Below are 23,741 nucleotides of genomic sequence, written 5' to 3'. Positions count from 1 at the left end.
ACTCTTTACATCTTATGCATATGAATTACTAAAGTTGCAAGTCAAGGATGCAGATTATATGGTAGTTGAACTAGTAGTCTTAACTAACGACCAACTAAATTGAGTTGCAAAAGATTGTGATGTGGTCTATTGTTCTTAACTTGAAAATGGTTTGATTCAATTTTACTAAATATAATTTTTCTGCTGCTATCACCTGATAATAAATGTAAGTGTATGGAGAATGGTTTCTGCCTCTCTCTGTTGTCCTTTAGTTCAGTCATTCAGTCATGTTGGTTTTTGGCATTATTCTACATATCACTAACTCCTGTGACAGGAATACCACCAAGAAAAAGCCTACCCTGTAAGGAAATTCATGAAATATAATAATTTTGTTATCAGTGCTAGTTTTCAGCATAAAAAGTAACATTGATTATACAATTCATTAGCAAAGCCCAAGATTACTGAAGAAAATTATGAGGCATCTCATGGATTCTGACTAACTATTGTTTAGATTTATTGTTAGATGAAACATATATTATACTGTATCTGAGATATGCGGTATTTAAGTTTAAGTAACATTTTCTGCTACCAATACATTTTATCACCTGCAATTTTCATATGGTTGTTCTCTTTGCTATTTTAACTCATTTCATCTGCTTTTCTTTAGGCTGTAGCTACTTAGGAAAGCAAGATTCAACAGTTTAGTGCTGATACATATGCTACTCCATATAATCTATGACAATTAAGTACTTATTGACATTTATTTATTTTATTTCTTATGTAAAGAAATAAACTTGCATTCCTTGTATTCTTTGCTTTTTAATCCCATCTCCTACCGCTCTGTGAAAGTTTTTATTGGTGGAAGTACTCTCCATACTTAATGCAACAAAGGCTGCAATAAAGATCGAAATCTGAAACAACCTGAAATGCTCACCAAATACATTATTGGTCTGTTCTAGAAATCTTGTCTTGTGATTTATCTAACAAGGAAACAGAAGTATTTCTGGAGGCATAATAAAAATATGGGGAGAGAAATTAAAGAGGTGGTCTAGGAGAATCAGAACAGGTTACAGCCAAATTACACTGTAAATCAATAACCATGTGTTGGCTTTTTTTGCAATCATGAACAATGTTTATTTTGTCACACACATCTATTTACTCCTTAGGCTAAAGACAATGAGTTTTCATCAGCTGTTTTTATTTAATGGATAAACTGTTACAACCCAGAAGAAGGATCCTATTCAGAATCCTCAGAACTCTATAGTACAAGTAGAGGTTTGTCCAGAAATGTGGGTCAGGAGGTCAGGCTAGGGTAAAAAACCAGTAGATACACAAAGAAAGTTCAGGGAAGCTGACAAAGGAAGCAGAGTCCAAACCAGAGAGATCCACAAAATCCAAGTCAAGAGCCAGAAGACCAAGTCAAAAAGAAGCCAGGGGTCAAAACCAAAAAACCTTGGGGGAACGGGCGGGGGAACGGGGGAACTCTATCTGCAATCTGCAAATAACCCTGCATCAGTGACTTTGCATACAGTACAGTATAGTACATCACCCCTTAGCCTTTATACTAAGTGTCTCTGAATTTGGTTATCTACAGTTTAAAGCATTAAGTGCAGTAATGTTTGGGACATATAAACATTTAGAGTGATGATCCCTTGGAACAAAGGGCAATCAAAAATAAGAAGATTCCAGCTGGTGAAGAGACTTTCTCACAACTAAATGACTTGGAAATGACTCACTGGTCAGAAGCACAGCACTGGTGCTGCCAGCTTAATACTTCATCAAGAGGTATCTTTGATAGGTATAAATGTACTTCTGTTTCTAACTTCCAACCAGAAATGAGAGTTATTTTCAAAAATATTTTACTCTAGAGCATCTAATAAACTTGGCAAAGAACAAGCAGAAACAGAAACTCACTGAACTGGCTAGGATAAGAAGAAAAATGTTGATAGCACCAGACTCAGATACAGGCCTGTGGAAATAACAATTCTGGCATTGTATTACGTGATCATTTTATCATTTTGTTTCTGTCAAAAACAAAATTATCTGACATAGAAATACATTTTTGCTGTGGAATTCATTTATGATATGTTAGTTATTTCTGATAACTTTCAAAAGGGCCTACGCATAGTCTCAATAAAATTGAATGTGTGTCCGATTTTTTTTTGTGTTTTTATTGAGTTGTTCTCTAAAACATTAGCATCAGGAGATTAGTATATTATTCTAAGGAAAGAATCAAGGCCTTAAAAGTAAAAAATGAGTTTATTGAACAATAAAACACTTCTATTTACATAGATACATGTTTCATGATCAATTTGTGATTAACAGAGTTTGGAACCCCTTTTCTTTCATTTTGGGCTGTATTTCTTAGAGAATAGGATTTTATTCTCCTTATATATACACATGTCGGACATACCTTAATGTTTACATTGAAACAAATGCTGTTGTTTGTTTAGTCAAAGAAATTGATATTATTTATGTCCCATAAAGAAAAAAAAACATATACTGTACCTGTATAAAGTTTGTTTGAAATGGTGTTATAAAATAGAAAATCTTTAACTTTCTTTTTGTTTTCCATTATCTCATAACACCCTTTTTTCAATTAATTATTAATTGAACATTCCGTAGCTCCTTGGGCTAATAACCAAATCTCCGGTCCTTGCCCCAGTGTTCTCTGCGCCTGGGACTTTATGATCACTTGTACCTTTCATGAACCTTAAAACAGCAGTCACTACACAGGCCAGCCTCACAGCTGCAGCAATGGTAACAGGATACTGAACAAAAGCACACAATATGAAAGGGAGAATTGTCTCATTGCTTTTTTTAGCTGTACAGTATCTCTCTGGAACGGCAACATATGAAAGGTAGGTCATAGTGAAGATCACAGTGGCAAAGCTAAGACTGCCTCTTTTGTTTTTTTTTGTTTTTTTTTTGTTTTCTTTACATTCCCAGGGGACTATAATTTAAATGGTTGTGAGAATGTGTTTTGTTTTTTGTTCATTAAAATCACTGATCTCCCCACATTTCTCTTCTCCACGTTCCTTTACTTTTAGATCCAATTCTGCTTTCTTCTTCTCCTCTTCCAGATTTTTAAAACTTTTAAGGGGATTGTTCTTCATATTTAACTTTTATTGCTTCCATTTAGTGGTCCTGCAAGAGTTGCGAATGATCATTCGCTATCATTCGCTATTCGCTATTCGCTATCATAAGCTATGGTCTAGCTTGTTCTACACTTTCACTCTTTTCCCAACATCTTTATTCTCCTTCATACCACAGTTGTTTGACTTCAGCATGATTTTCTAATACCAAACCTTATACTGAGCAGCACTGTTTATATCAGATTCCATTTAGGGCAATGATTTTGTTTTTCTTGCAGACGTATTGGTATAAATTCATCAGTCATTCCACTGCCCTGGAATCCAAATGCAGGTACTGTAAAAGTTTAAAAACATCTACCTAAACCTTTAGCTTTATTTTTCTCCTTCAGTATTTTTTCTTACTTTGTTCACGCTAACTTTTCATTTATTTCGCATAAATTATTTGGCACACCTACTAAATGTGTTTCTTTTCTTAAACACACATGTGCAACTTGTATTGGTGAAAACCACCTTTTCAAAGTAGTTAAAAACTGAAACAGTGATTTATTTCTTAATGAGGATTAATAAAGCAAACAAATAACGTAATGTGTATCATTTTTAATTTGATGAAATGGCCCCGATGTTTTATGGATATCACCCAGTTTTATGCTACTGTAGGTGATATCCATTACTCAATGAACAAGGCTATGGTGCTATGAAATTATACATTATTTCTGGTTCTAATCATTGCAGTTCAGGGAAAATTTATTATTTTCCTTAGTTCTGTTAAATAATGAGCACCTACCAATTTTTTAAACTCCTTAAAAAGTTAATAATTAGATCAAGTATTTTCACTATGCTATCAAAGACAAGGACTACATAGTATTGTGGAGGATTTGTAGCTAGGATTGAACATTATGCCCTATGACCTGCAGGTGACAAGTTCAAAACCTAAGCTACTGTAAGCTGCTAGCTCATTGTGCTCAGCATCCTTTTGAACTTTAAAGATGCCATTGTCAGGAACAGTTGTCTATTTAGAACTAAAAATACTGATACTGTACTGTATCATCCATTATCATGATTTATAGAACAGTACTTAAGCTCCTCGTCTGATTACTGTTCTTTTCTCGCTCAACTTTATCGCTGCAATCTCTTCATGCATAATAATGCTTATTGATAAACCCTTGTCCATTTCTTTATGCTGAGTGTGCAGCAGGTTACTGTATGTTGTTTAAAAATCAGTCTCCAGTTACTGCTGCAAACTGTAAGACCTCCTTAAATCTGGGGATTTCTAATTAAATCCAGCATTTTAAATCAGTTCTAATTATTTTTTTTTACCTGAAGGGCTTATAAGGTTAGGCAGTATGATTGATTAAGAAAAATAAATAATAATTATACATAATTAATATTTACTTGCATTTGTAGAGAAAAATTCATTATAAAGGATTTCAAAGCATTTCACATATAAGAGAAAGTCTGCCTCCACTACCAGTATAGTGAAATTACTTGTAGAATTAAATGGGAAATTTAGGAAGGCAGACTGTGCAAGCCCAGAGTGGACTTTAGCCAGGACACAGTTGTAGACGCTTCTACTGGTACAAACACAGCAAACTCAAAATGACCAATTAATCAGGATATAAATTTAACATCGTGTTCCAAGGATAGCATCTCTTACAGTATAGCGACTGTAGCCTTGCTTATCTTAGCTGCTTTCGATGGGGGATGGTAGGAGGAGGTGGAGTTCAGGACTGAAGAGGTTAACAAAAAGATAATAGCAATCAGAGTGTAATACTAATGCAAAGCCACTATGTATAGTGTTACCTAGAGGCATTCAAATTTGATATTCTTTATCTTTATACAATTCAACAACATTTGTTTGTATAGATAGAAATGTTGAGATTTCTTCCGCACTTTCATTTCTTTGCAGAATTCAGTTTTTTTTTTAAGTTTTCACACTTGGCTTTGTTCTGTTTCAGTTTATGCTGCAAAGTGTGACTTCAATGATGAACAGGCTCCATTTTGCAATTGGAACTGTAGCAACTGGATAAGGATGCAGCAAACTATATCCACTCCAGAGACACATCCAGCTGCTCTCCATGTTCAAAGAGGTAATAATCAAACTTCTTATTCATTATTTATATTGAATCTAAGTGGCTTGTTCTTAGGCCTAAGAGGCTAAACTAGGTCACACCTAATTATCAGTGGGAGTACACTTATTAGGATCATCTTAATCTGAAGGTTATGATACTGAAGGAGAGAAACAACCAAGTGGATCTGTTCCTCTTTACTAGAGTCCATATCAATAATCCAGCATGGCAGTAAAAGCCACAAAGCTGGAAGAGAAGAAACTATTCAGATAAGATAATAAACTAATGTTCCACATAAAAAAGCTACAAACAGCTACAGTAATGTCATGGCCACATACAGTGAAAAGTTACTAGAATGGAATATTCAGATTAACACTAATTAATTTCTGTACCTAAAAATGCATTATAATCCATTCTCTTAACAGGAAGTTTCATGATGTTATGTGGTGTGTTGGCAGAGTCACTGCACTTTCTCAGTAAAAAAAACCTAACAGATTTAGTTGTGTTTTCCAAGGCATCTTTTAATCTGTGGTTTGGTGGAAGCAGCGATTAAATTTAATATCATCTATTTAGCCTTTATTACATTTTTGTTCAACTAGAGGTTCTGTTTTATCTTAACAGTGTACATGACTTTTGCTGAAATGTTGTTGAACAGGATTCAAAATCTGTCCCTTACATAAATTACAAAATGAAATAATCTTTCCTGAGTTGTATGGGGAAAAACATCTATTGTGACTGCTGTTTACAGTATTACTGTACATTCTTCCTAGCTTTGTGTTTTGAAAATATTGTAATTAGACAAAATTATTTAGTTTAATGGTTGCAAATTGTGACTTTGTAATAGCATACAGTATAAGAACCAATAATCATTGCTCATTCTGACTTCTTTCACTAGTCAAAGTAAGCCCTATCACGCCAATGATTCCTTATAAGGATAAAACAGATGTTCATGACTGTTACCTTTGACTCTATAGGTGTAAAAAAAGAGTATGACTGGCACTGTAATTAGACAAAGTGCTTATTAAATATCCATGCACATAATGCTTTGCTGCTCTTAACTTACTCATTATGATGATAGACAGTTTATTCTAATATTTATTGTCTAATAAATATGTGGTTACTTTTGTGGTGCTTTTATTCAGTTAATGACACTTCTATATTGTGCTTTGCATTGTGTTAAGGTGATTACTATCTTTATCACAAAACCAGCCCTTTGAATCCTTCTGTAAATGCTCGTTTGGAAAGTCCATCAGTCAGTGTGCTCGGAAATGTCTGTGTGGAGTTCAGGTACCTCCTGCTTGGCCCAAACAGCACTATGCTCAAAGTGCTGACCAAAGATATTTCTGGAGAGAGAGAGATCAGCACTATAAGTGGGAGTCATGGTTCATCATGGAAGCAAGGTTTTGTTCCTGTGTACTACCTTACAGAAACCACACTACAGGTAATACTCCTTGCATTTCTTTGTTGTACAGTATGTAGAACATCCACACCTGAACTGAACTCTTTAACCTCACAGTACTATGTGCCATGTCAATGATATAGTGACTCTGATATTATTTTGAAATATTTGCTGAGTAGTAATTATGTTGTGGGCTCGTGCCCCATCCACAAATGCCCTCCTTTTAAGTTCACCACGATATACGAGGGAATGCCTATATTCTTCAAAACACCCTGAGGTGGAGTTACGTCCCAGCCAGCGGTAGAGTCACAGAGTGCTCTCTGCCTGCCACACAGTGTAGAATCCAGGATAAGCATTCATTCTTTCGAACTAAACTCTTATGTCCTTGAAATTTTCATTGTACTCTTAAGTGTTTATTAAATCTATTTAATAAAATATTAACTGCAGTATAGCCTTAGTATGAACCTTAACTTCACAGATGTTATTGAAATTCTTGTTTTATAAATTAAATAAGTATTCCTGCTGGGATAAAAGATTATCATGTTAGGAGATAAGAATGCAGTCCCTCAAGATTTTAATCCGGTATGATATCTGGAACCAAGGACAACAACAATTACATGAATAAAGCATTGTACCGTGCTTGTATTCTGATTTTTAATGGTTTTGTATGTATGCCTAACACTGATAAAAAAATCACCAAGAGCCATCTTCTGTGTCATTGGTAGAATTCAGTATTACTGTGAAGGTAAGGAGTAAGCAAAAAGAAAAATTGCTTTTAATTTCTCAATTCATTATCATAATTGCCTGTCCAATCAAGCCCAACATTAAGCTATTAAAAGTAAATTAAATTAGATCTTATTCTATTTAATTTGCTACGATACATGGACAGTATTTAATCAGGGCAATCATATGACAAATATTATTTTTTCCAGGTGATTTTTGAGGCTGTGCAGGGGCTGTCAGGATTTGGTGATATAGCTATTGATACTGTTGGGGTCAGAAATGGATCATGCAGTAAGTGTTATTATTATTTTCCAATTAATAATTATATTCTTTCCTAAATATTGAAATGGTAGACGGACTCTTTCTTTTTGTGTGAATTTTCCACTTGGTGCTTCTGTTTCCTCCTATGTCCCAAAGAGAAGCTGGCTGGCTTATTCAGTGTCTTTGGATTGTCCCTGTGTGTGTGCCCTGTGATGGGCCTGCCAAGGGCTCAGTCATTTTGACACTGTGTCACATTTTATAATGAAGACTGTTCATTCTTTGATTTGCATTCTTGGTGATTTTGTCAGACATCTCAGTTTAAAATGTTCTGCTAATCTGTTATATTTGTAGGTTGTGCTCCTTTCATACATCAGTATATGTATATTGTAAGGTGTAAGTAAGGTACAGGTAAAGTTCATATACCATAATGATCATCTTTGTTTATAATTGATCTACTTATGGCATCCCTGACATTTTTCAGCAAATGTCTGTCTGGGCTATCAATATCGTGTTTGCTCCTGGAAACTTTCATTTTGCCATCTTTCCAGAGGCCTACTTTCTGTTTGTTTTTTCTTCTTCTGGTATCCAGTATAAACTGTAAATGTACATATTGTTTGGGAAGCATTAAATAAAAATTTCAACCTACTGTTCCTGCTAGTTGCACATTGCAAACCAGGTGCTTGATGGTAGATTTCACTATGACGAAGCAAGAAGCCTCTGGCTAATGAAAGGCAGGTCAGAGTTTATTGTAATGAAGTTGGTGTATTATGTGTTTTATTTGCTCTCACTATGTGTAATGTTTTACAAGGTGTAGAACACTTTGGAAGCTCTTCAGTATCCAAACATGGACCGAGAGGCAAATTAAAACTCAGCTACAATTTGTTTTTGAACAGACTCTTATTTTTGTCTCCGTTGGGAATTTACAGGTGACCCTGTGTGTACGCCAAACAGCCACTATGACTCCTGTGCTTCAGCATGCCCTGCCACATGTGCTCTGCCAAATGCCCCCTTCTCTTGTGAGTGGCCCTGTGTTGAGGGGTGTGTTTGCAACACAGGATATCTCCTCAATGAGGGCAGGTGTGTGCCCAGTAACCAGTGTGGCTGTTGGGATAATGGAGTATATTATTCTCCTGGTTCGGGATTCTGGACAGACGGTACTTGTTCAACTCGATGTACTTGTCCTTCTTCGGGTGGACACCTGACATGCTCTTCAGCGTCTTGTCCAAATGATCACTACTGTGGGATATCCAGTGGCGTACCTGACTGTTACCCATCCACCTTTGGCATCTGTAAGCTTCACAATGGCCCCCACTACAACACCTTCGAAAACACTCTCCATCAGTTTATGGGAACATGCACCTACACACTGGCTAAACTTTGCATGAAATCTTCTTCAATTCCCTACTTCAGTGTTAAAGTGAAAATTGAAAATCGAGGCAATTTCTCCAATTTCTACATCCAGGAAATCCATGTAAATGTCTATAATTATATAATCTCCATGTTTAAAGAGTTGAGAGATAAAGTCATGGTGAGTGCACCGTTATTTCTTCTATCTACTTTTTAAAACATTCATCCGAAAAAAGTGATTATAGAGTCGCTGCTAAAAGTAGACTTATTTCTGTATCAGTTTTCTGTTCAGTTTATAGTTGTGTTAGGCAATGGGTTGCAAAGTGCATCTGACCATTGTGATTCTTAGATCACAGTCCCTCATGGTCCAAAGTTGCCCAATAGACTGGTCATGTGATACAGACAGTTTGGCACTCCTTACCTCACCATACAAGCTCATATACTGAATGAGCCCCATTGCACATATTGTAAATACATTGGGAATACATTCTGTTTTGCATCTTTGCATTAAAACACCTTAATGATAATCTTCTTGCTATTGATTAAAGTATTAATAAGTAAATTAATCTTAAAATATATTATATTAATCTAAAATATATTAAAAGGTGCTGCTAAATTTCACGATGACATGTGACTTCCAAACATGCCCTAGTCATCATCAGGTGGCTGCTTGCCAGTTTTTAGGTTTAATTTTATATCTAGATAATAGGGACCATATTTCTACCTACACTAAGTACAGAGGAAAAGCATGGAATAATGTACAACCGACACAAAGAAAGCAAGAAGTTTAAATTAACTATTGCCTTGTCATAATGTGTTTTGTGCATCTTTTGTATGCCTTCTACAGTAACTCTCTATCTCCATGTCCAGGTTAATGGTCTTTGGAGAAGACTACCTGTGAGTCTGTCTGGAGAGTCAGTGAGGATCCACAAGAGAGGAAGGTTAATTGTTTTGAAGACAGGTTTTGATCTGAAGCTCTCTTACAATGCAGATTATATGGTGGAAGTGAAAGTCCCCAGCTTATATTTCAACAAAACATGTGGCATGTGTGGCAACTACAATCATTTTAGACAAAACCTTTTAGTCAAGGACAAAACTGAGATCCAAAGCAGCTGGCAAGACTCACCTGGAGATCTGACTTGTGAGCCAACGGTGCCCCCCCATCCATGTCCCCACAGTAAAGAGCAAAATTACAAAGGCGATCAAATGTGTGCTCTGATTACATCAACGAATGGTTACTTCTCCCAGTGCCTTTCTGTCGTCAATCCAGAGAGTTTCTTTCAGCAATGCGTTTTCCACATGTGTGCGCAAAATGGTGATTTCAATGTTTTGTGCAATGTCTTACAAGCTTATGCGGATGCTTGTCAGAGTGCTGGCTTGATCCTGCCAATTTGGAGAAATGCTTCCTTCTGTCGTAAGTATTTGCTGTTGGCAGGGATGATGGTATTCTCTCAGTTATCTAGCAGCAGTTCTGTTTTTCAAAAACTTATGAGCTTTCTTATGATTCTTTTGTCATAAGTCAATTATTTTTAGAGGATCAGAGGACAAAGTATTAGCTACGTTTTAGGTGCGTGTTAGTTTGTAACCTGCTGTGGTGACATTAAAGGTAGATTAGGAATAGGGAAAACACTAATCCAAAAAAAGTTAATGTTACGGAGTACCTCTTATTCCCTTATATTTTTTAAATTTGAGATTTTCTTGTGATGTGCCATCAATTACCTAGATAATTCTCTGGATTTCAAAACTAAATCTTCTGGAAAGTTAAGGTTTTTTTTTTTCTTTCCTAGCCCTTACATGTACAGCAAATAGCCATTACAACTCTTGTACCAGTGCCTGTCCAGAAACCTGCATGGATCGTGATGCCCCAGCAACCTGTAAAAGACCCTGTGTAGAAGGATGTGAGTGTGATGATGGCTTTTTGCTCAGTGGAGGGAGGTGCATTGTTCCTGATAACTGTGGCTGCTGGGAGAATGGTCAATATTATGAGGTAAATAAACTGTAGGATGGGAAAGATCTGGAATTGCATGCATCTGTGCTTAAAAGTGTGGAATACAAAATTTTCCTCCTTTGGTATCATAATATACAGTATAAAGTAATCAGTGTTAAGAGTTTCTCTGTTTCTTTTTGCTATGAATTATATTTTGTGATTATGTAATCTTGAAACAAATCAGTATGGTCAATAAAACACTACCGCATTTGCAGCCAAGATGTACCTTATTATGAAAATGTTTGAGTGTTTCGCTTTGAAAGGCGAAGTAGAAACAACAGTGTTGATTCAGAACACTAATGATCAGTACATCACTGCAATCTATAAAACAAAACAGGAAAATATCAGGTATGTACAACATACTATTCTCTCTAAGCTCTTGGTGCTTTCTTTTCTCAAAGAAGGAAGACACTTTCATGGATGGAAACTGTGAGAGCATGTGTCGATGCCTGGGAAACAACAACATTACCTGCTCTCCAGTATCTTGTCGACAGGACGAAGTGTGTAAAATTAAAGACGGCTTCCTGGGCTGCTTCCGTACCAGTGCAGCTACATGCCACATCTTTGGGGACCCACACTACTCCACGTTTGATGGCAAACTGTACCACTTACAGGGTTCCTGCAACTACACTGTGGTTCAGACCTGTGTCAACAGCTCTGTCCATTTCACCGTGAGCAGCAGAAATGAGCACAGAGTGATCCCTGGATTATCTGCTTTGAACTCTGTTGCCTTAGAGGTCCAAGGCCTTCATATAGCACTGAGGAAAGACAAAAAGGTTTATGTGAGTATATGATGCAGTGCTTCATACTTTGATATTATATCATAGAGTGGAGGAATGTCTGTGTGGGGTTTTCATGTTTCCCAGGATTTGTCAGCTTTCACCAGGTCCTTCTCTTTTTATGGGTTATTTCTAATTCCATGTTGCTTTCTTAATAACTGAAAACCATTACATGAAGAATACCCAATGAAGCAAGCTAGGCAAACAAAAGGATTTAAATGATTGTGAACTTCAAAGGCAGATCATTAAGATTTTAAAACTGAGATTATATTCTGGCAATTGAAACACTCGAGACTCAAAGCAAATAATTCCCATCTGTAAGTGTGAATTACTTTTAACCAAGTGAAAGATTAACTAGAACGCCCTGTATACTGTATAAATTTATTGAATACATTAATATTGAATTACATACAGCTAATTATTTACAGTATTTTCATTGCTTTATACAGATAAATGGGATGTTAGCGACGCTGCCAGTGCTGGAGAGTAAAATAAATGTGTTTTATGAGGGGTCCTATATTCATGTGGAAACTACCTTTGGCCTTCGGCTCTTGTTTGACGGAGATCATAGCCTTTTTGTTCAGATAGATGAAAGATACAAGGGTAAGATTTGTGGGCTTTGTGGCACCTACTCAGACAGCCAATTGGATGATTTCATGACTCCAGATGGCACGCTTGTCCACAGTCCTGAGGACTTTGGGAAGAGCTGGAGAATTCAAGATGATGAGTGGATGTAAGTGTAAGAGTGACTTCTGCTGTAAATCTCTTGAATTTTTCTTTTTTGTCTGTCTTTCCCTTTTGTAGTTGAAGAAAATTGATTTTCATGAGATGTTTATTGGCTTTATGAATCATTGATTAGCAAAGGCTCGTAAAATATATATATAGAATGCAATAAAATCTAAACGAGAATTTTACACCTGTTATGCATTGAGCAATATTGATTGCACAAAGTACAAACATGTCGTGATGATTTACAGCTAAGTGTAAGAAAATTCTGCCTTTCAATTAATTTAACTGTTTGTGTTTTATTGCAGCTGTAATTCAGATCCTCCTCCTGTGCTTCCTTGTAATCCACAACTGGACAGTGAAGCCTTCCAGAAGTGCAGTGTACTTTTTGCAGCCCCCGGACCCTTTGAAAAATGCCATTGGTTCATCCCACCACAGCTGTATGTGGATAGCTGTGTGTATGACCACTGTGCTACAGGGGGTGACGTAGACCAGCTCTGCACTTCCCTGGAATCCTACGCTGCTGCCTGTGAGGTGGCCAAAGTTAATTTAGGGAACTGGAGGGAGAAGACAATTTGTGGTAAGTCAGTGGCAAAGCTGTTGTATCAAACAGCAACATCTGTGCATTAGTTACATTAAGGAGCCTGCTCTGTGTTTTATTTCCTTCCATTTGAAGTTCAGGATGAGGACTTATCTTGGAGGCTGAATCCACTATTCTTTTTGTCCAGGGACCAAAAAGAGGATATTGTAGGTCCACATCATGGAGGATGATGTGGAGTTATTAGACTTTTGTCTTACCATGGGCTACAATCCCCTGTAAACCAACCATATTTCTAAGGATCCGGGTATTACCAGTCTAAGCTATTTCCATCCTGCAGTTCTGAGTAAACTGATTTCTTTTTTTTGTGGATATTTTACCATTTAGCTTGTCCTTTGAATTGCAACTTTGACAGTGATCTATGTGGGTGGATGCAGCTGTTAACTGATAGCTTTGATTGGACAAGGCAGCATGGACCCACACCTACTGAATTTACTGGGCCTTTACAGGACCACACCACTGGAGGTGAGAGTCCAGAACTACTACACGAGCTGCAGTGCTTTGTTCAAGCTGTGCAATAGACCATAGAAAAGAATGTTGTCTGTATTGTTTGTACAGTATATATATATTTGTCCTTGTATCTTGTTTGTTTATATACTACATCAGTTTAGTTGTATTTGTTAATTCTATGGTAAATGTTTTCAAAGTTCTTTGCAAAAAGATGTCTTACAATATGTGATGCTAAAGGTTTGATAGCATTTCTAATGTATTGTAAGTAGAATGTACAGTGCAATCATGTAATCAACACATTTCAGAAATGAATTGCATGAAGAATAGATCAAAGGATTAAAATAGTAATACAATTAATTTTAGAGTGAAATATTGTCTAGTACAACCTGAAAAGTATGACAATGTATAACATTCAGTTTTTTTTTCTGATATTGTATTTTATTTTACGTTGTTTCACACAGTATCTGGTTAATGTTATAAGTAAGTTTGAGCTCAGGAACCTTTTCTCCTTAATTTTAAAATATTACATTTTAATCCTAATGAATTGCTTGATTTCTTTTCAGATGGCTATTATATGTACATTGAAGGCGACAGAGTCTACACTGGTGACTCAGCTCGAGTGATCAGCCCTCAGTGCAATGCTACAGGACAGCTGCTGTGTCTGCAGTTCTGGTACCACATGTATGGGACAGCGAATGCAATGGCACTCAATGTGTACCTGCTGAAGGACAAAAGAGCTATAAAACTCTGGTCAAGAAAAGACAACCAAGGAGACATATGGCATAGAGCAGACCTGGAAATAAAGGACATGGGGACACTACAGGTACAGTATCTCTCTGATACAGATCACATGCACATTTGAAATCTGAGTTTGGTCGGTCGAAATCAAAAGTTAAATTCTGAAATCCCCCGATTTCACATTTATTTTTCTGAAAGGAAGTTTTTGTGCTATTTTAACATACTCTCTGTATCTAATTTTCCAGTTCATCTTTGAAGGAATAAGGGGAACAGATACTGAAACGGATATTGCTGTGGATGATATCTCAATAAAATTTGGACCTTGCGCTGGTAAATCAACAGTACTGTATATTTATAAGAAGACATTATTTTACTCTTTCATACTGTACAACAGTGTGGAACTTGATGAACTTCCTCTTGAACTCTTGAACGTGTCTGATCCGTAAAACTCTACACTGCACTGGGAGCTAATCAACTCCAGCTTCTTCTGAGTTAAGCCTAATGTTACATTTTTTTCACATATAGATCACAGAGAGAAAAAAAAATTCTCCTTTCTGTGTGTCCTTATATTTGTGTCACTCGGTCTTCACTTCTCCTTACTCTCGTTCTCTGGCTCCAAGTCCAAGTCGCCATTGAGCTTTGTTTCCATGTTCATTTATTAAAATGCAGTATGCTTCTTATTTATTAAAGAAGCATATCTTATAATTATAATGCAGCTAAATATTTCATTTTTACCAACAGATTCATCACGCATTGAGATGAAAATGATGTCAACTGTAATTCCAAAGGCATCAACTTCAGCTGGCAAACCAACAAATAAAGCAACAGCCATCGTAAAACTAGTAAAAGCCATGCCAACCACTTCCTCTGTAATGCACACAAATGAAGTACCTGGATATGTACCTTCAGGTATAGTAAACCATTAATTATACTCAGAGCAGCTTAGTAATCAAAACGTAAGAGTCAGGATACTAAAGGCAGTCATTTAAATGTACAAAAAATAATAAAAGTCCTAACAATAATAATTTGCTCTGTAATTTTAATTATTTTTTTATTTTTGATCGATACTCATATTAAAAATAGTCAGGTTGATGCAGATAACCTATTGACAGGTTAAATATAAATATATTAATAACTGATACTGTATTTACACTATATACATTTAGGCAGGACAATGCAGTAGCAGTTAGTACTGCTAATCCATAGCTCTTTGGTTCTGGATTCTATGCTGGGATGGAATACAGTTGCTATCAAAAGTACTCACCTCCCTTGGACTTTTCACATTTTACTGTGTTACAGTATAGAATGACAATGTATTAATTTGGATTTTTGCAATTGATCAACACAAAACACTCTAGAATGTAAAACTAAAAACAGAATTCTACAGATCCTCCTAAATTAATTAAAATATAAAAGAGAAAATAAGTGATTGCGTAAGTATTTACCTCTTTTACTATGACACACTTGAATAGGATCTGGTGCAACCAAATGCCTAGATGTTGGATTAATTGTTGAATGGAGTCCTTCTGTGTGCAATTAGGGTGTTTCACATGAGTTCCAAATAAATATGCCTTTCTCTGGTAGGTTCCACCGTTAATTAGTATGGCAACAAACAAAAACAACATAATGAAGGCAAAGGAATTTTCAAAGTAAATCTGGGATAGGATTATTGAAAAGTGCCAATCAGGGGAGAGTATGAGAAAAATCCCAAGGCATTACATATCCCACAAAGTTTATTTTAAAGAAATTTGCCACATTTGGCCTATATCTATGAAACTGTGAAAAACAGGCTGCCCTTAAAAACTGAGTATCCAGGAAGGAAGAGCACTAATCAGGGATGCCACCAATAGACCTGTGACAACTCTAAAGGAATTACAGCCTTCCATGGCTGAGATGGGAGAAGCTCTGCATATGACAATTGCCTGGGTGCTTCACAAATTTGGGCTTCATCTGAAAGTGACATAAAATTAACATCAAATCTTGGACCTTTTTGGCCTCAGTGGTAAGTGTTATGTTTGACGCAGGCATAACAGTGAACATAATCCCGAGAACAACACCCCTACTCTGAAGTATGGTGGTGGCAGTATCATGCTATGGGGATGCTTTGCTACTGTACATCAGGTTCTGGAAGACTAATGAGGATAGTAGGAAAAATGGATGCAGCAAAGGACAGAGAAATGCTGGAGGAAAACCTGCTGCAGTCTGTAAGAGACATTGGAACTGGGAGAAGATTCGTCATCCAGTAAGACATTGACCCAAAACATACAGCCAAAGCCAAACTGGAGTGGTTTAAAAAGAAAAATGTCAATGTTCTGGAATGGCCCAGTCAAAGCCCAGACCTCAATGCAATCAAGAGTCTACGGCAGGAGTTGAAAATTGCTGATCACTAACTTTTCCCATCCAACCTTGAGCGACCTTGAGGTTGAGCAATTTTGCAAAGAAGAACGGGCAATCATTGTAGTGTCAAAATGTGCAAAGATGGTAGAAACCTATCCAAGAAGACTTATTGGAATGTACCTCTACCAAATATCAAAAGAGGATGAATACTTATGCAATCCGTTATTTTCCATTTTATATTTTATAATTACTTTAGGAGGATCTGTCGAATTTCATTTTCACTTTGACACTCTTTAGATTGTTTTCTGTCAATCAATGGCAAAAACTCCCATTCGAATACTGTACATTATGATTCCATATTGAAACATAATAAAATGCAAAAAAGTCCAAGAGTTGGTGAATACTTTTGATAGCCACTGTATCTCCTGTATGCAGTTTCATGGTCTTCCCATGCTCACATTTTTGTTGAAGAAATGTTTAATTATGTTTCACCCTTTGTATTTAATTTTTGTTTCATACAATGTTTACCAGTACAAAACTGTCTGTTTATTCTAAACAAGGATTGGACCTGTAAATGCAGAAATGATTTGCCAACATGCTCACTGCCCCATTCGTAGTGTTAATTTTGATATTTGCTTTGTCTTATTTATTAAATCACACAATTTGTTTAAAAATGGCATTGTCATAGTCTGCTTTTTGGACTGCAACTTTGAGAAGGATTTCTGTGGATGGTCCCAGCCGCTGACAGGCAGCTTACACTGGACAAGGCATCTTGAGACTACCTCTTCCACATTCTCAGGACCATCATTTAATCACACAACCAGAGGTAAGGAAATGTGTGTATTCCAAAATCTGCTGGTCAATTAACTAATTGCTCATTTTTAAACACATTGTCAAGCTTTTCCACCCAATCCACCAAATGCTTCTGCAACACAACCTTTGTCTAGAAGAACTTTGCATCTGTATCGTGGGGTTCCTTTGATCTCTTTGGGGGTCCTGTCTGTCATTTCATTTGAGTCAAGTAAGATATCAATGCATTATCCTAATAAACTTTGTCACCACTTTGCATTGATGAGGACTTGACTAAACTATTAAACTGATAAGTATACTGCATTGACCTATGTTATTATCTTTTCAATAAAATGACAGTGCATCTGCTACTTTCCTGATAATAACTTTGTGAATTTGTTGCAGATAGGATAGTGATAGATTTACTGTATGTGAGGCTCAATATACTTTGGGACTTTCATTTAAGAATTCTTGCACTTAGTTCTCCTAGAGTGTCTTGGATTTGCAGTTGTAGAGATATTGTAATCAGTTATTCAGGACAATATTTAGTACCTACTTCCCAAATTTGCTTGTTTTTACTTCTTTAGATGGCTACTACATGTACATTGAGGATGATGGTGTTTATAATGGAGGTAGAGCTCGCCTGCTCAGCTCAGAGTGTACAGATCCAAGGCCTCAGTGTCTGGATTTTTGGTATCGCATGTATGGTGTGGCTGGCACTATGGCCCTGAATGTTTACTTGCTGGAGAACAGAAGCACTGTCAGGATATGGTCTGAGACAACAAATCATGGAGATATGTGGCACAGAGCAGGAATAGAAATAAAGTCCCCTGGACCATTCCAGGTAACTTACTGTTGCTCGGGTATATGCAATAAAATGTTAGTAATTTTTTTCTTAAGAGTCTCAAGAGCTGTAAGAGTTTAATGTGTTTTTTTTGCAACATATTGGTAATGAAAAGGACTTGGGTAGTATATTTTACTTCCAAATTGAAAATGACCTATACTCTATGTCTTTCTTTTTATTTATATACTGTATGACAGACAATTTTATATTTTCCACTAGGGCATCACAACCATCTAAACTGTTTCCATCATGGCAAAGTGGACATAGTTTGGCCTACAAATACAAAAGGACCTGAATCAGTACTTGAAGGAATTAAATGCTGTTTCTAGGCTGTGTTTTATTATACGTTTTATATTACAGAATGTGGCTAATTTCTAGTTGAGAGATTATAGCACTGAAATAATTATTTTCATTAATATGAAACAGCATTTCTTGTGGGAAATATAATTTATGTACAGTAATCTGGAAGACCTATTTAAAAAATATTATTGTTAGTAACATTCAAATTAAATTAAATAATTAATTCAAATTCTGTCTGTTTAGTCTCTTTTAAAATGCCATGGTTTCAGAGAGCACTATTTCCACCCTATCTTTCTAGATTATTCTTGAAGGTCAAAGAGGAACTGGCTACTGGTCAGACATTGCAGTGGATGACATAACTCTTAAACCTGGAAGATGTGCAGGTATTCAGATAAATTCCAAGCTTAATCATTTTAAGATTACAATGTAATTTGGCAGTTTGGATACTTTTATTAACTTTTAAGTAATGCTACAGAGCATTTTTGAGATTCTGAAACAGTAACTATTGTTATACAGTACAAAATACTTTTCATTTATTATGTTTTAATAAGTTAATGAAAATAAGTCTATTAGTAATGGTTTTTAAGGAGATCTCTTTCAAGAAAACAGGACTCTGGGAAACTTTATATGCAACATTTTTGACTTCCTCTCATTCAATTCACTAATAATACCAATATTTTTTTCCCTTGATCTATTCACAGATTTAATAGAGCCAGTGAAAATCAATATTAAAGATATATTAACAATCACAGAATCCCACATACCTATGCAAACAACAACTAAACCACCCCACCCCCCAGTATCAACAACTAAACAAGCCATATCCCAAGTAATAACAACTGTAACACCCCAGTTCCCAGAATCAACAACTAAACCACCCCAACTCCCAGTATCAACAACAAAACCATTGAAACCAACTACCCTTTTGTCAATATCAGAGACAACAACCACAATATCAGCAACTAAACTAGCCCAACTCACAGTATCAACAAACAAACCAGCCCCACTCCCAGTATCAACAACTAAACCACTCCAGCAACCAATATCAACAACTAAACTAACCTATCTCCCAGTATCAACAAATAAACCACCACAGCCCCCAGTATTAACAACTAATCCATTGAAACCAACAACTCCATTGTCAGTATCAGAGACAACAACCGCAATATCAACAACTAAACTAGCCCAACTTCCAGTATCAACAACTAAACCACTCCAGCCCCCAGTATCAACAAATAAACCAGCCCAACTCCCAGTGTCAACAAATAAACCACCTCCATCCCCAATATCAACAACTAATCCTTTGAAACCAACTACTTTCTTGTCAATATCAGAGAAAACAACCACAATATCAACAATTAAAACAGATCAACCACCAGTATTAACAACTGTAACACCCCAGCTCCCAGTATCAACAAATAAACCACTCCCACCCCCAATATCAATAACTAATCCATTGAAACCAACTACTCTTTTGTCAATATCAGAGAAAACAACCACAATATCAACAACTAATCCAGCCCAACCCCCAGTATTAACAACTGTAACACCCCAGCTCCCAGAATCAACAACTAAACTAGCCCCACTCCCAATATCAACAACTAAACCACCACAACTTCCAGTATCAACAAATAAACCACCTCCATCCCCAATATCAACAACTAATCCATTGAAACCAACTACTTTCTTGTCAATATCAGAGGAAACAACCGCAATATCAACAACTAAACCAGCCCAACCCCCAGTATTAACAACTGTAACACCCCAGCTCCCAGTATCAACAAATAAACCACCCCCACCCCCAGTATCAACAACGAATCCATTGAAACCAACTACTCTTTTGTCAATATCAGAGAAAACAACCACAATATCAACAACTAAACCAGCCCAACCCCCAGTCTTAACAACTGTAATACCCCAGCTCCCAGAATCAACAACTAAACTAGACCAACTCCCAATATCAACAACTAAACCACTCCAGCAACCAATATCAACAACTAAACCACCCCAACTCCCGGTATCAACAACTGAACCACCCCCACCTCCAGTATCAACAACTAATCCATCGAAACCAACTACTCTTTTGTCAATATCAGAGAAAGCAACCACAATATCAACAACTAATCCAGCCCAACCCCCAGTATTAACAACTGTAACACCCCAGCTCCCAGAATCAACAACTAAACTAGCCCCACTCCCAATATCAACAACTAAACCACCACAACTTCCAGTATCAACAAATAAACCACCTCCATCCCCAATATCAACAACTAATCCATTGAAACCAACTACTTTCTTGTCAATATCAGAGAAAACAACCACAATATCAACAACTAAACCAGCCCAACCCCCAGTATTAACAACTGTAGCACCCCAGCTACCAGTATCAACAAATAAACCACCCCCACCCCCAGTATCAACAACGAATCCATTGAAAACATCTACTCTTTTGTCAATATCAGAGAAAACAACCACAATATCAACAACTAAACCAGCCCAACCCCCAGTCTTAACAACTGTAACACCCCAGCTCCCAGAATCAACAACTAAACTAGCCCAACTCCCAGTATCAACAACTAAACCACTCCAGCAACCAATATCAACAACTAAACCACCACAACTTCCAGTATCAACAACTAAACCATTCCAGCCCCCAGTTTCAACAAATAAACCACCCCAACTCCCGGTATCAACAACTGAACCACCCCCACCTCCAGCATCAACAACTAATCCATCGAAACCAACTACTCTTTTGTCAATATCAGAGAAAACAACCACAATATCAACAACTAATCCAGCCCAACCCCCAGTATTAACAACTGTAACACCCCAGCTCCCAGAATCAACAACTAAACTAGCTCCACTCCCAGTATCAACAACTAAACCACCACAACTTCCAGTATCAACAAATAAACCACTTCCATCCCCAATATCAACAACTAATCCATTGAAACCAACTACTTTCTTGTCAATATCAGAGAAAACAACCACAATATCAACAACTAATCCAGCCCAACCCCCAGTATTAACAACTGTAACACCCCAGCTCCCAGAATCAACAACTAAACTAGCCCCACTCCCAATATCAACAACTAAACCACCACAACTTCCAGTATCAACAAATAAACCACCTCCATCCCCAATATCAACAACTAATCCATTGAAACCAACTACTCTTTTTTCAATATCAGAGAAAACAACCACAATATCAACAACTAAACCAGCCCAACACCCAGTCTTAACAACTGTAACACCCCAGCTCCCAGAATCAACAACTAAACTAGACCAACTCCCAGTATCAACAACTAAACCACTCCAGCAACCAATATCAACAACTAAACCACCCCAACTCCCGGTATCAACAACTGAACCACCCCCACCTCCAGTATCAACAACTAATCCATCGAAACCAACTACTCTTTTGTCAATATCAGAGAAAGCAACCACAATATCAACAACTAATCCAGCCCAACCCCCAGTATTAACAACTGTAACACCCCAGCTCCCAGAATCAACAACTAAACTAGCCCCACTCCCAATATCAACAACTAAACCACCACAACTTCCAGTATCAACAAATAAACCACTTCCATCCCCAATATCAACAACTAATCCATTGAAACCAACTACTTTCTTGTCAATATCAGAGAAAACAACCACAATATCAACAACTAATCCAGCCCAACCCCCAGTATTAACAACTGTAACACCCCAGCTCCCAGAATCAACAACTAAACTAGCCCCACTCCCAATATCAACAACTAAACCACCACAACTTCCAGTATCAACAAATAAACCACTTCCATCCCCAATATCAACAACTAATCCATTGAAACCAACTACTTTCTTGTCAATATCAGAGAAAACAACCACAATATCAACAACTAATCCAGGCCAACCCCCAGTATTAACAACTGTAACACCCCAGCTCCCAGAATCAACAACTAAACTAGCCCCACTCCCAATATCAACAACTAAACCACCACAATTTCCAGTATCAACAAATAAACCACCTCCATCCCCAATATCAACAACTAATCCATTGAAACCAACTACTCTTTTTTCTATATCAGAGAAAACAACCACAATATCAACAACTAAACCAGCCCAACACCCAGTCTTAACAACTGTAACACCCCAGCACCCAGAATCAACAACTAAACTAGACCAACTCCCAGTATCAACAACTAAACCACTCCAGCAACCAATATCAACAACTAAACCACCCCAACTCCCGGTATCAACAACTGAACCACCCCCACCTCCAGTATCAACAACTAAACCAGCCCAAAGCCCAGTATTAACAACTGAACCATCTCAGCCCCCAGTATCAAGAACTGAACCACCTCAGCAATCAATATCAACATCTCAACAACACCCAGTTTCAACAGCCAAACCACCCAAATCCCCAGTATCGCCACCAAAACCACCTCAACTCCCAATATCAACATCAAAACCAAACATTCAACCATCAACATCAGGGAAAACAACTCAACTCCAAATATCAACAGCTAAACCATTGAAACCAACTACTCTACTGCCAATATCAGAGAAATCACCCCAACCACCAATATCAACAAATAAACAAACCCAACCCACAATATCAACAAATAAACCATCTCAAGAACCTCCAATATTAACAGTTGAACCAACCCAGTCCCCAATATCATCTACAGCTCAACCACACCAACCACCAATATCAACATTTAAACCATCCCGACCCCCAATATCAGATAAAACACATCAGCCCCCAGTATCATCTACTACTGCATCACTTCAACCCCCAGTATTGACAGGTAAACCACCCCAGCCCCCAACAGCACCATCAAAACCAACTACTCAACCTGCAAAATCAGAGAAAACACCTCAACCACCAATATCAATAAATAAACCATCCCAACAACCTCCAATTTTACCTACTAAACCATCTCAACCTCCTATGTCAGCAAAAACACCTCAACACCCACTATCATCTACAACTAATATGCCTCAGCCTCCAATATCAACAACTAAACCACCCCAACAACCCATAACATATACAACTACATACACAACTGAACCATTAGTACCAACCACTAGACATCCAGAAGTGGCAACACCTACATCCATCACAGCATCCACAGGGGTTACTACCAGAAAACCTGAGCAAACAACCAACAAAGCACAAGGTAAGAAAGAATAAGAAGTCACCATTTTAAGATATATTAGTCTGAAGTATCAATATATATACAGTATATCAATATTTTACTGGTAATATATGCAAAGGCAAAATATTTTAATTATTTTAATTTCCGTATTTTCTTGACAGGGATAACTATTGTTG

At 37.0% G+C, this 23,741-nt stretch overlaps 1 protein-coding gene across 2 annotated transcripts in view; it reads left to right on the top strand.

The window, feature by feature from the left end:
- The first annotated feature begins 2,665 nt into the window (after positions 1–2,665).
- LOC148676959 (zonadhesin) overlaps positions 2,666–23,741 on the top strand; it is a 30,607-nt gene continuing 9,531 nt past the window's right edge. Inside the window, exons 1-19 of one of the 2 annotated variants that reach the window (XM_088616348.1) lie at positions 2,671–2,840; positions 3,353–3,405; positions 5,030–5,161; positions 6,322–6,581; positions 7,472–7,553; positions 8,450–9,051; positions 9,741–10,284; positions 10,658–10,857; positions 11,259–11,639; positions 12,086–12,369; positions 12,671–12,942; positions 13,288–13,425; positions 13,974–14,233; positions 14,394–14,478; positions 14,890–15,057; positions 17,174–17,311; positions 17,862–18,118; positions 18,717–18,801; positions 19,120–23,586. In XM_088616348.1, coding sequence (XP_088472474.1) covers positions 2,770–2,840; positions 3,353–3,405; positions 5,030–5,161; positions 6,322–6,581; positions 7,472–7,553; positions 8,450–9,051; positions 9,741–10,284; positions 10,658–10,857; positions 11,259–11,639; positions 12,086–12,369; positions 12,671–12,942; positions 13,288–13,425; positions 13,974–14,233; positions 14,394–14,478; positions 14,890–15,057; positions 17,174–17,311; positions 17,862–18,118; positions 18,717–18,801; positions 19,120–23,586 — 8,479 coding nt within the window. In that variant the 5' untranslated portion in view covers positions 2,671–2,769. Of the gene's footprint in view, positions 2,841–3,352; positions 3,406–5,029; positions 5,162–6,321; positions 6,582–7,471; positions 7,554–8,449; positions 9,052–9,740; positions 10,285–10,657; positions 10,858–11,258; positions 11,640–12,085; positions 12,370–12,670; positions 12,943–13,287; positions 13,426–13,973; positions 14,234–14,393; positions 14,479–14,889; positions 15,058–17,173; positions 17,312–17,861; positions 18,119–18,337; positions 18,584–18,716; positions 18,802–19,119; positions 23,587–23,741 lie in introns of those variants that run through there. The other variant, XM_088616355.1, reaches the window with a different exon arrangement.

This window comes from Lepisosteus platostomus, chromosome 2 (assembly GCF_059453375.1).
Source record: "Lepisosteus platostomus isolate fLepPlt1 chromosome 2, fLepPlt1.hap1, whole genome shotgun sequence".
Lineage (NCBI taxonomy): Eukaryota > Metazoa > Chordata > Actinopteri > Semionotiformes > Lepisosteidae > Lepisosteus > Lepisosteus platostomus.
This window is presented reverse-complemented; position numbering and strand designations above follow the sequence as displayed.